Below are 13973 nucleotides of genomic sequence, written 5' to 3' on the forward strand. Positions count from 1 at the left end.
CCGTTACGTTACGTCCGCAGAGCCGTTACGTTAAGCCCCCGCTGATTGGTCCAAATTGACCAATCCACGGACTTCCTCACACACACACACACACTCAGGCCCCGCTCACACGGGACCGTTTGCGTTTATGCACAGTATGCGTATTCAAAAAAGTCTTCCGTTCACATGCATTTGTTTCATTTAACGTGTCTGTTCAAACGAGGCCGCTGGAAACGCTGTAGTACATATGCTGGGACTGTAAGTGGCGCTGTAACTTCCGCCAAAATACACCAAAAGCCGCGAAGAAGAGCAACCCGAGCAGCCCCGCTGCAATGTTGCCATGGCTACCCTTCTGTTTAAGCCCCGAAACTGAAACTGAAACTGAAAGAAACTGAAAGAAACCGAATCTGTGGATATTGCATCCCGACCAAGAAGCACGTCTCCGTGGAGAGGACGGCTCAGAAAGAGAGATATATTCTCTACAAACACCGGGTGAGATCCTCCTTTGTCAATATAATGGATCAATGCATGAAATCTGACTCTGTTTATTTTGTTTAAGGAGTATATTGGGCGTTAACAATTCTGGTTTGCCTTTTATAATATTATTTCATTCAAGAACCCCTTGTGCGTTTAATTAACACAGCTATTTTTGATAGTTGCTACAGCAGAGAGGTGGGGCTATCGCTATTTTTTCAGGAAATATTCGTATAGAGGTGATTACACGGACTCGGTTGACCCCCCAGAGCGTTTCGTTTGCAAATCTATCCACCTTGGGACCCGTTATGGTTTGTGGGGTCAGTTTCTATCGGCCTCGTGTAAATAATAGGGCTATACGCACGCGAAACTATGCAGATACAAGCAGTTTTCTCCTCGTGTAAACGGCGCCTCAGTGCAGGCAGCTCTGCTGATTTCTCCTCCCTGGCTGCAGGCTGATAACAGACAGTTGGGATCGCGGCGAAATTCTCTCTGCAGACCCATTCTCACAGCGTTTATCAACCTTTTTCTTACTCAATATCAAGCCACACTTATTGTTTTTACTTCGGCTGTGAGTTTGTGTGTGCTCAGGATGAGTTTGGCTGTGTTTCGCTGTGTATCGCTAAACAAGGAAACCACACCTCCACGGAGCTCAGCGCGATTCACAACGTCCCGACCAATCAGAGCACACTGTGCTCACAGGGAGGGTGGGGGCTGGAGCTATTGGAGCTACAACGAGCCATTAAAGGCAGAGAGTGAAATTCAGTGAATACACGTAGTTTACAGAGATGCTGTATGAGAAACCAATGTGAGTTTGGAAAATTGCACAATATAAATCTATTCTAGTAGACCTCAACAATGGAATTATGATCAGTGGAAATGGCCATGACATGGGACCTTTAAAAGACTTTGAAAGCTAGGTTTTTGAAAGCTAGGTTTGTGAAAGCTAGGTTTGTGAAAGCTAGGTTTGTGAAAGCTAGGTTTGTGAAAGCTAGGTTTGTTTTTGCATTTGGATGAATTTCTGATCGCACACATTTTCCTCCCTAAAACCCTCAGCAGTGAAACAGACAGTGACTCCCTGTAACCCTACAGCGCCCCCCCCCCCCCTGTCTGTGATGTGTGTTGAATGGAGCTTGTTGTTGTGTCGTTGTGTTTGGGTGGGGAATGCTGCGAGTGGGACTGACTTGCTCTTGAAGTCACATTTCTTTCTGTCCGTCTCTCTGCAGTAACAAACAGCAGCATTGTGAACTCTCTGATCTCACTTCTCCTCGCCTCGATCTCATATTTTCTGTGTGTGTGTTTCTGTGTGTGTGAGTGTGTGGATAGGGACAGTGATGGCATGGTAGTTCAGGTTGTCTCTGTGTGTGTTGGACCCGTGTGAACTGATGCGGACTAAGGTTCTGACTCGCTCTGAGGATCCCCTCGGTGGCTTAAAAAGAGGTAAAAGATGAAAAGATTTGGCATTTCTGTTGCTTTAGTTTCACTATGAAGTTTGTTTGTTCACATATTTACTTAACACTCTGGTATGTGATGGATTCATGGAAACAATGTTCAATTGCAGTTACACACAGTGTTTTTATTTTCATTTTAATAGTTTGTATAACTTGATTTCCATTGCTTTACAATACAAAACACATAAAACTGTCAAATAAATAGACAGTTTGGCATGATACTGACTTTAACGATTTATCAGACTTTGAAAATGCTGTTTATTAATTGTTTGAAATCAATAATCTAAGCAATAAACTGTAGTTAAAATATAGGTAATTCAGGCCTATTTTTACAATTAGAACATTTTCCAGAATTAATTGAGCCATCTCAAACTTAATGCTACACTGAAAAACTGGGATACTTTGACTTAAATAAATGTATTATGTAAACAAATTACACATAATTGATTGAAACCAATAATGTTAAGTTCAAATAAAAAAAGAATAGGTTCAAGTTAATACTTTTGCTTTCTATTAACATAATACAATTATGTTGAACCTGTCGACATAATACATTTAATTAAAGTTGAGGTTTCTTTTTTCAGTGTATGTTAATGTTTATGATGGTTTGTTTAGCATTTCCTGTGCCCTTTTATTGCAATGTAGCTAGTGAGAAAAATTGTACAAAAATAAAAACGACTAAAATGTAATACTATAAAACTAAAATAACATGCTAATAACACGCAACAAGTAAGACGTGACTGTGATGTTGCACACCAACACAAAATGATGTCACCCGTTCATCAGCAGACCAGTGCTGAGTGCAGACAGTAAGCTATTATGTGCTAACACTCAGCCACCAAATGTAATGTACCAATATTAGGATGCTAAATATATATCATTAGCTAACACAAACACGCAGATTTAGTCTGCAGTTGCCTCATCAGTTGGTTAAAGGGTGACTCTTGCGAGGTGTGCTACGTGTTAGCATGCTAACATGTGGTCGGGTTCAGGTTGGAAATACAGACCGGGTGAGACAGATGACTGTTGTGGCAGCACAGTAATGACACATAACAGTGAACTGTGAAGTGTTGTGTCATTAGTGGTGACTTCATTTGGTCTCAGTGTGTGTGTTGGTGTTTGTGTGCTGAGGTTTATTTCATATAATGGTGCTACATGTTTCAGGTTTGCCTAAATTAGCATCATTGCTTCTGCATTGTTGAGAAATTAAATAGCATATTTAAAACGGTTTCAATTGATGTTGTCCACCTCAGATTCTGTATTTTAATAGAATGAATCTCAATTACACTTACATTCTTAAAAACTACAGTAAAGTAGAATGTATGACTGTCAAGGGGAAACTCATTAAACAATAATATAACTATATTTTGTAGACTATGGCATCACTGCACTTCCAAACAGCAAGAATCAACAGTTTTTTCTACTATTTCTAATACACACAGATTTGATAGAAAACTGATACAAATCTATGCAAAAGTGGATAGTCCTTGCATTAAACGTGCACACAAGTCTCAGTTTAAGCATAGGAAAGTGTGCAAAAGTGCATAATGTGAGCCTGGTCGGAGAAACACATCACTCTCTTTAAATCTGAGGAATAAAAATCTGTGTAATTCAGTTTAAAACAAAGATCTATATTGACTACGCTTGACATCTGCTTTTTTTAACGTCACAAGGGACATGCTATTGATTGCAGCATTAAGAAATCCTCACATACCGCTTCAATGATGATTTCTTCGTGTTCACTTGGATTTTTCCTGCATGTTAAGTGAGCTCATAATAAGCTGACCTAGGTAAGATCTCCTACCAGCCTCTCCACTATTATTACCGTTATAATTATTCCACTTTTTTAGCGTCTATGAGAGGGCGAGGAAATGACGGTTGCAGGGGAGCAAAGAGCTGTAATGACTCCTTAACATAAAGAACAAAGAGTCCTCATTACTGCAGCCCAAAGAGGCTTCAGGAGAGCAGAGGAAATGATGAGGGCTGTGATTATTCTCGTCGTGTTGTTTGTTGCAATAAAGATGAATAACAAACACTCAAATATACCCCACAACACTTCCTGTCACACAGCCTGCACTGTAGTGGTCGCCAGCAGAATCAGATTGGACTGTGATATGTCTCATCCGACACATATTATCCTCTTTTTTCTTCGTTTACTTGCAACTGAAGATTTGGTCAAATGCGAAGACAAGAATATAATAGTGTTGCATTGATTGTGTTTGATTACTCTTTGTATCTGCAGTGTGTAGAACTGAGTTGTTTGAGATTGATGTTGTGAAAGTAATACAAAAAGAAATGAAGAGGTTTTAGTTTCTCTGTGAGGTTTCAAATAGTTTCCATACAATCCACAGCCTTTGCCATTATGTTTTCAATGTGTAGGTCAGACAGCAGGATTATGGAAAAATGTATGTATTGATTTTCATGAAACTTGGTGGAAGTGTGCAGCATAAGGGCCAATGTAGAACCCATTACAATTCAGGGGATCACTGGGCAGAAAGAAGTGTTTTTACCAATGGAAAAATGTTGCGCTTTGATTGACCTTCAAGTTAAGGACTTTAAGAAAAGATCATTCTGGGGAATATTTACTCGATTCATCTGTTGGTTCATAAGACGTATTTGATCAAACATTTAATTTGGTCAAACCAATTTCAATATCCAAAGTCAATATGATCAATCCCCTGTGTACCTTGTATGTTTACACAAAATGTAATGGAAGCCCATACAATAATTGACATATTTCCATGTAAGTAAAGAATATTTATGTTTTCTTGTCATTTGCATTTAATGTTTATTGGGAAAATGAATGCTTCTTAAACTAGGATTAACTGTCGACAGGTAAAGCTTACTCTCCCTGAAATGAAAAAAAAAGTACCCAATTTACTGAGAAAATGTCTAATTATCTTCTTATAATCTTCCCATCAATTTTAACCTCTCGTCTCCAGTGTCCTCTTTACGGGCACATTATTTAAACACCTTCTGAGCCACTCAAATAAAACCCCCTGTTAACTTTAACTCACTGGGGGTCTCCTACAAATGGCTATAGCTCTGTGGACCACTACGAGAAGTCTTCGGCCACATATGAAAACAAACACACCCCATAATCTCCGCCACGGATGCCAATGTGATCCTTGAAGCATGAAAAGGGGTCTAATTGCATTTAGCTCGAGTGGGGCTCCTGTGGAATACTAATAGGGCTGAGAGGGGTTCAAAGTTGAGGCTTGAAACTGCATCCCATTTCCTCCACAATTCCTTTCCTCTCTCTATGGGAACCCAGGGGCCTCTTGGGAAGGAATTCCCAGCAGAAAAGGGCTTTACTGTATTTGTTTATTTGACCACCCCCCACCCCCAGTGTTTTATACCAATGGGTGTACTCTTGCAGCCCACAGCGACACACACACACACACACACACACACACACACACACACACACGCACACGCACACGCACACGCACACGCACACACACACACCATCCTGTCATTAAAATGCCAGCCGGCTCAATAAGGAGTATGTTTGTTCAGAGCGGTTTGGAATTCCTCCCGTCGGACCCTGAGAGGAAGTTTTGGAAAAGCCAGGAGTTTGAGATTATTATGTTTATAAGTGATAGTTTGTACTGATATCAGTGTCTTAAGTCGAGTAGAATATAAAAACGATTTATGTGCATGATGAAGGGAGTAAAGATTGGTAATTTGACAGAAATTCCTTCTTTTTTGAACAGTTTTTGAACAGTTAAGCCTAAATTCTGCATCTTTCCATTGCTCCAGTTTTGTTTGTGTTACTCCCTTTTGGAGCAAAGAAGCAATGCTTATTAATTTGTACTGTATTTGAAAACAAAGGCATACTTACTAGGTCAGACCTGTAACGCTTCACTTTCAAAGCGATTCAAAGTTAAGATGTTTCCGACTAAAATATAAAATGGATTTTTGCGTTACTTGTGCAAATACTGCCATTGGATTTGAAATTGCACCTCTTGTGCAAAAAAGCAGGTGACAACACTTGAAATACAAATAAAGAGACTACTTGTTATTTTTGAGTAGCACTGTTTCTTTTGTCTGGCAAAAACCAAAAGCTATAACTTTTTATATGATATGTTATATTCTCTCCTCTGCAGGGTGTCTATTGTGACGGCTTGTTTCTGATACAGTGTTTATATGATTCATTATCCGCCTCCATTACTAGGTGCCGCACTCTAAACTTAACATCAACACAACATGACCCCACTTAATAAAATGTGTGCCAGCTTTATTCACACACATCCGATGTTTCGAGCCTCTCACGGTTGGCTGTATCAGGAAGTGTGTGTGAATGTGCGTGGGAAATGCTTATTTAGAGGTGAGTGTGTTATCAGACAATAAACACATTAACACTCGCACAATGTGCCTCGACAAACACAGAAAAGCTTTCTGTGCCCGTGTGTGTGACGTCTCTCGGTCACAACAGCTGTCCATTTAAAGGAGCTCCTCGTCACACACACACAGACACACACACACATTATTCTCCTCAGTTGAGGTCAGCTGACACGCTGGCCTTTCTCTGGCTGGGTTTTGAAGTGTGTGTTGTCCACGTCAGCTCTGAGAGGAAGTAACACAAAGCGTGACTGAGATGATAGAATAATGTGTGTGTGGAGAGAGAAGCAACAACAGTTTTAACACCTCTGAAATCTTACAAGAAGGGGGCAGTTTTGTTTAACCAAACTTCAACAATAAATACTTCATTTTACTGCTGTTTTAGTGAGGCTACTTGTCTACATCCATGCACCCTAGTTGTTGAGGTTTTAATAGTTTTTTGGTCATGCTGACATTAGCTATGTGGGTTCAGTGGTGGAAATGTCTGTTTAAATGTCGGTCAATCATTCATTTTGGCGATCCAATCACTTTTCTCTTGACAAACACTTCAAATCATCAAAGGACACTCATATATATCTACTTTGAGATGAATGCTAATATAGTGTACTAGCTTTTTCTTGTCAGTCGTTTACTGTGAAAGACGCATCTGTGAATTTGAAGACACTTACGGTTTGAAACCTAATATTTTGGTCACTAACTATTGAAAAAAATGTACAATTGCCCGAAATGTGTATACTGTAGGTAAAACCTAAACTGTACACAGTAGAGATTTTACTTTCTATTTGACGACACTTTTGAAAATTCTGCATTCACGTATAGAAATTTAGAAAAACAGAACTCTTAAAAAAAACTTGTTCAAGAAAATATTTTGAAGCAGTGAATAACTAACATGCCAAATGTTACATATCACATTGTTATGCTCACATTACATGCTAATATAAACATCAACACTAGTGTGATCGCTGTTGAACACAGCTGTTTTTATTTGAACTTGTTGACACGCATTCATCTTTCCTTGCCTCCTCTGTTTGCTCTGCAGCGTCTGATCAGGATGCGGCGGTGAAACTCGCCCAGGAGCGCGCCGAGATAGTCGCCAAATATGACAAGGTATGTTAAACACTCCCAGCAGTAAGCATACGTTATCCAAAAAAACGTTGGGTGACATTTTGTTTTTTTCCCCCTTTTTTTCCTGTTTCTTTTTATAATTTTTTCCCCATTTATTTTCTTTTTTTTCGCTTTCTATTTTCTTCATTTTTCTTACTCACAGTGGTGGAATATATATCAGTACTATTCAAGTACTAAAGTATTGTGCTTACCTACTGTTTTGATATACTTAAAGGTGGGGTAGGTAATTTCGGAGAAACCAGCTCGAGTGCGCTAGAATTTGAAAATACACAACCGGAGAAAATCTGCCACTTCCTTACAGAGCCCCTCCTCCAACACACACGAACGCGCACATGACCAATGAGGGCATGAGATAAGTTTGTGCACAGATGGAAGGCTGACAGGCAGGTAGGCCATCCAGGCCGTGTTTCCTGAATGACACCTCTATTTTACGGCCGGTGGTATCAGTGGAAGCAGCCCACCCCGTTCGGTTTGTAAATTAGTCTTTTTAATTTAGTCCAGCAGGCTGCATAATCACGGTGCCTCATTAGGAGTGAAGAGACCATGGAGAGCGGAGATGTGTGTGTGTGTGTGTGTGTGTGTGTGTGTGTGTGTGTTGTGTGTGTGTGTGTGTGTGTGTGTGTTGTGTGTGTGTGTGTGTGTGTGTGTGTGGTGTGTGTGTGTGTGTGGTGTGTGGTGTGTGTGTGTGTGTGTGTGTGTGTGTGTGTGTGTGTGGTGTGTGTGTGTGTGTGTGTGTGTTGTGTGTGTGTGTGTGTGTGTGTGTGTGTGTGTGTGTGTGTGTGTGTGTGTGTGTGTGTGTGTGTGTGTGTGTGTTTGTGTGGTGTGTGTTGTGTGTGTGTGTGTGTTGTGTGTGTGTGTGTGTGTGTGTGTGTGTGTGTGTGTGTGTGTGTGTGTGTGTGTGTCACAATGACGCACAATCAGAGCTAAATCAGTGTCGTTTTCGCTGTGTGTTAGGAGGAGTTTAATGAAGTCGGTTATCAAGGCGACCAAACACCCCGCGTTTATGTAGATATTAAAAATGATTTATCCTCTCTGCAGAAAGAGCAGGAATGAAGCGTGTTGTTCCTTGTTTACTGACTGTTGTGTGTTTCTTCTCCCATACATTGAATCAATAGATTAATCACAAACATTATAGGATCCAAAAAAACATTGGTGTGAAAATGAAGGCAAGAGCAATCTAATAAATATTCCTACATGCTTCCTTATACATCTTTGGTCTAAGTTCAAGTTTATTGACATTTACAATAAACGAACACTTTTACATTCAAGTGCAATTAACTACATATTTCCCTGGCCCTCTTATCCCTTACAAATTATATAAAATAATAATATAAAGGAGACATTAACAATATCAAAACATTCTAAGACAATATTTGTAGTTATATAAAGTGTGTCTGCATATCAAATAGCTCTAAAAGGTATACTAAAGGTATTAGATGTATACAAAAAATACAATAAAATACAAACAATAGAGATCATGAAATGATCAAACTTATGATAAATACATTTGAAATAATAAAATTGCAAGAGCAATACATTTAATATTCATCAATTCATCCAAAAGGGTCAAGTTAAGAGTTAAGTACCAGAGAAGAAAGTCTTTGCTTATTTTTGTGTTGAACAGTTTAACTTCTAAAAAATATTTTAGGCCTCTAAAATGTGGCTCTGAGAGGCTGTTAGAAGGAGAACTGCTTTATGATATGGAGTCAGGAGGAGAAAAAAGTAATTGATTTATTGTTATGAATCTGTTAATAAACTGCAGAAATCCTGAACAGTGAGTAAAAGGAGCAGTCGATCAGATCTCTGACACACAGGAACGCTGAGCCCTCACATTGCAGCTCTACTTTACCCTCACATTGATTCTAAAGCAGAGAGAGAACAGATAAATGTCAGCTGAATTATGTCAGGTTCTTTATTTGAGAGTGTGAGGAGGAGGAATAAAGCACTGACGCCTTTTTATCCTTCATGGATGTGTTCGAGTTATTTAGCTGGTGTGTTTCTGCTGATGGAGGAGATGAATTTAGAAATGTCTCACCTCGACATCTAGTCAGACTGACTTGTGAAACCGCACTTCTGTCTCTGTTGCTGTGTACGTTATATGTTTGTAGGAAAGTCAGTGGCAGACATGTTTAAAGTTTCAGTAGTAGTTTGTGAAGTACTGCCTCAGCCATTAATCGACTAACGGCTGTAAGAAAAGGCTGTTTCCGCCTCTTAAATATGGAGATTTATTGCTTTTTCAAGCCTGTTTATACCAAACAAAACTTCCCCTTTGACTTTTAGAGACTGGGATAGATCTTGGGAATTCACTGTCAACTTGCTGGGAATTAATCATGTAATAGTTTGTCGCTTTAGGAAATTGATCCATGGCACACTTTTTAAATAAATGTAATCTTTGTGATTCGTAAAGTGTAAAGTCTAAAGGCTCAAATCCATCTCAAGTCACACATTTAGGATCTACAATACATTGATTTAACATTAGCAAATTGTGCTCCCATAAACGCAAATCTAAGTATATGAAAGTGAATCCTAAGTTTGAGGGGTTTCTTTCCTGTATCAATTGATGAAAAATAAGATTGCAACACAATTGTTCTTTACATAATAGAATAATATGTGTATATAAAAAGCCCTAAAGGTTTAAAAAAACACATTATACTTCCTGTTTACATTCCTAAAAGCATTATAGGAACCACAACTGACAACAAGGCTAGAATTGTGTGGGCTTGTCAGTGATTCTCTTACATTTCTTGACCTTGATTCTCTCATTATTCTTTCCCCCTGCTCTTCCCTATACATAATCCGTCTTCACACACTCACACACTCTTATTGGGTTTTTTTTCTGTCATTGGTCCATGATGGTGAATTAACTAGAGCTGCTCTTTCTGTGGCCTGCAGTCAGACGGTGACGCAGGTGGGCGTCTGGCACTTCATTTCACACCTGTTAATATCTGCTCACATACACACACACACACACACACACACACACACACACACACACACACACACACACACGCACACACACACGCACGCACACACACGGTTTCTCTGTGTCTCATAAACACACTGTTGAGCTGACACACTCTCACAAGGGCGCGGTAGTCGTGGCTTCCCTCCTGAAGTATCAGCCAATAAAAACATGAGTCTCTGTCCCTGAAGAACGTGGGTGGCATGTCATTTGGAGCTCAATAAGAAGTCCATTTTCTGTTTTTTTCAGCGCACAACCAGGGTCAGAGAAACCACAGGGCTGTAACACATGATTTAAAAACATTTTTGATTAATTTTTGGATGAGTTAACTCATCAATTTATATACAATTCTCAAAATTGTCCATCATATCTTCATCAGGACGTCTTGAAAGAGCTGATTTGCATTGAAAGCCCCCGAACTCAGTTCCTGTATTATTATTATTTGACTATCTTTTATCAAAATTGATTTATTTTTTTTGCATAGGCAACCATATTCAGTTTTATATATTTGTACTCTCACATCCAGGTTATTTACTCACTATTTTATAAGTGAAACTTTGGTGTTTACAGTGTTTTTTATACATCTAGAAGTACATCTTAACTTATTTTTTCTTATTTAAAGTTTTAAATTAGCTTTTAAAATGATAAAATGGAGAGTAGAAGGCAGATCATATGACAAAAAAAATATACTATTAAGTAAAGTAGTAAGTACATTAGTAGTAGTAAAAGTAATAGCATAGTCAAATGGTATCATGATATGAAATGAGTACAGTATCCATTACAAAACATGTTTTTCTTCAAGAGGTATCACGTGATTATAGTAAGCCTGCTTGGATCCCCTTGGGTATATTCGTACTGACACACAGATCTGAAATGGGTTATTAATAGAAATTATTGCCTGTTTCCTTTCTGTAAATCTTTAAGTTACATTCATAGTGCATACATATTTTGTTCACCCCCCCTCTCTCCTTGGTCTTAGGGGAAGGAGGCCACCGTTGAGCCCTGGGAGGACACCAACTTCCGCTTGTACAAAGTCATCGACCGCTTCGGCTTTGTTCAGTAAGACTCACACAAACACAACCCGTCATTAGTCCTTATAACTGAATGAAAAAGCTCTTTGAACAGTAGCAGCGCATTGAGAGGAAATGAGAGGCTGTGAAGGCCAGTGTTGCTGAGTGTCTGAGGCTTTTTAAACGGCACACTGCTGGACTGTTATTTATATAAAGACATATATTTATATATGGGCTGGCAGGAAGCAGCCTGGAGAGCCACAATCACAGGGCATCAGTGTGAGGAGACAGTGGAGCGGTCCACAACATCTAGAGGAAGATGGAGAGAGGCTGGAGGACGTTATGGTTAAATGATTGTTTAAGACAGAAGTAGCCTGAGGTCACTGTCCAGATGAGCCATGATCTCCTGCTGCTTTCAAGGAAGAATACATGTTTTAAGGGCTTCTTCTCATTCAGGTTGATATTTTCACACTTTCTTTGCTTTGAAAGAACTCTGATTCGGAACTATTGAGTCCTTAAATGCAGAACTTCATATCTCTTTTAATTGATTTGTATAAAAATGTAATACCTCATTCGTCTATATGCAATGAATATGCATAATTGTGGAATTCATGATAACAAATTTTTTAAAAATCAGGACGTGTATGTATTTTATTGTACATTTTCTCTAATAATGAGTTTTTTTGGTCAATAAAAGGCCAGAAAATTGGGGAAAATATTGAACAATTTTTCCCAAAAGTCAAAGATAACATCTTCAAATGCCCTGAAATATATTGAGTTTATTTTCATAGATGTATTAACCAGAAATATCCACATTTAAGAAGCTTTAATCAGAGAATTTTGTATTGTTTTCTTATACCAATTAATCATTTGGTAAGAAAATGTGAGGAAAATGTTCTCATCAGTCTCATCTTTTTCAACTCTATTCTGGATTGACCTCGGCAGTGAGTTTACTTGTGTGGTACGGACGACTTTCACTGACTTGTTTTACTATTCCTTAAAATTCCAAATCGTTTCCTGAAGAGAAAACATATATAATGTTTTCAAGAATAATAGAAGAGAGATGAAAGAAAGATCTCCACAGATTAGCTCCTGCAGAGACTTTGATGCCAGATAAGGACTGGGGAACGTCTGATTTGTTATTTCCTGTTCCTGTGACTGCTGACATGATTGATGTTCCTGTCAGGCACAGTGAGACGAGCACTGACCCGGATATCACTCTGTGTTTCATCAGAAGTGTTTTATGATTGTTCCACAAGACAAGTAACAGCAGGGACGAAACTAGCCGTGAACTGTGGGTTAGGGGATGAGTCCTAACCCATTTATCTTATTCTCTCCTTCTTTCTTCTTCTCCTCTCAGTGAGAATGAACTTCCATCCTATGACTCAGTGGAGGAGAAGGTGAGTTAGTTCATTTCTTATTTTTAACTGTACTTCAAACAAATATGAATGTGTGTATATAAAAGGGCTAAGGAATGTTACTTTTGATATATGCCAATCAGTAAAATGAACGTCCTTGTTGCACTTCTCCTACATCTGGAAATAAAATAAATAAATCCACAGAATAATTCCTTCGAGGCTCTATTGACCCAGTTATCTATAATGATACTATATTATGATATCATCGATTTTTGGGAATGAGAAACATGGAAGAGATGAACGTCATCTGCATTTTAAACAGCCACAAATGTTGAATTAAGTGTGTTCTGACGTGAGCAGAAGTTATCCATATTTAACGTATCTCTATTTTCTTTCAGCAAAAACACATGGAGGTGGAGAGGACCTCAAAGTGGCTAAAAATGTTGAAGAGCTGGGACAAATACAAGAACAGCGAGAAGGTGAGCTTCTGGGTTTCTGTTTGTATCTCATCCTCTTTTTACCCTCTCACACTCGCCCACATTTACTATCAGTGATGGAAAAGGAAGTACTTATGTCATTTAATAAAACCTTCTTCCATTCCTTGTCTAAAAATGTTCCTTATACTGACTTAATGAAGAATCCTTGTTTGGTACAGATCCTCTTTTAAAGAAAATCACATCATGATCACTTCAAACTTTTTTAACATGATTTGTAAAATGTTTCAAGAGTGATAATTCCCTGATATCGTTAAGACAGTTTTTAGAAACCGACATTTTTACGACACGTAAAAGCTACAGACATTCCCCAGTGTGGTATTTACTGACATATTCTAGAACAAAATCGATTCACTCATTTATTTCAGGCTTCACATTCAGTAAAAAAGGTTAGATTTGAGTTAGGGGAACATGAAGTGATACAATATTGACTCATTCCTGCACCACTGCACTGTTGTGATGCTACAGAAATATATAATAAAATACAATCATTGGTCTTTTTTAATCACCAAAATCCTGCTAAATGATGCTAAAAGATCTTGGCTTCTTAAAAATAACACTCCCTTTTATCGTGATTAATATATCAATTGCAATACGAGTGAAAATAATCGCAATTACTTGTTTTTCCAAATCATCCAGCCTTCCTCTCATATCCCTGTTCTGAGTTATCAGAGGTTTCTTCAGCCGCACGTTGTGTTGTGGTGCCTGCAGCGCTTCCACATGTCCTTCATTCGTGTGTAATCCTTCAGCAGGGATTTACTGTGTGGTTATGTGGG

General features: G+C 38.7%; 1 protein-coding gene across 1 annotated transcript in view; it reads left to right on the forward strand.

The window, feature by feature from the left end:
* Positions 1 to 13973, forward strand: part of usp6nl (USP6 N-terminal like) — a 44093-nt gene that overhangs the window by 12094 nt on the left and 18026 nt on the right. The window contains 4 exon segments of the mRNA XM_034133380.1: positions 7288 to 7355; positions 11315 to 11394; positions 12706 to 12745; positions 13102 to 13182. Coding sequence (XP_033989271.1) covers positions 7288 to 7355; positions 11315 to 11394; positions 12706 to 12745; positions 13102 to 13182 — 269 coding nt within the window.

This window comes from Trematomus bernacchii, unplaced genomic scaffold (assembly GCF_902827165.1).
Source record: "Trematomus bernacchii unplaced genomic scaffold, fTreBer1.1, whole genome shotgun sequence".
NCBI lineage: Eukaryota > Metazoa > Chordata > Actinopteri > Perciformes > Nototheniidae > Trematomus > Trematomus bernacchii.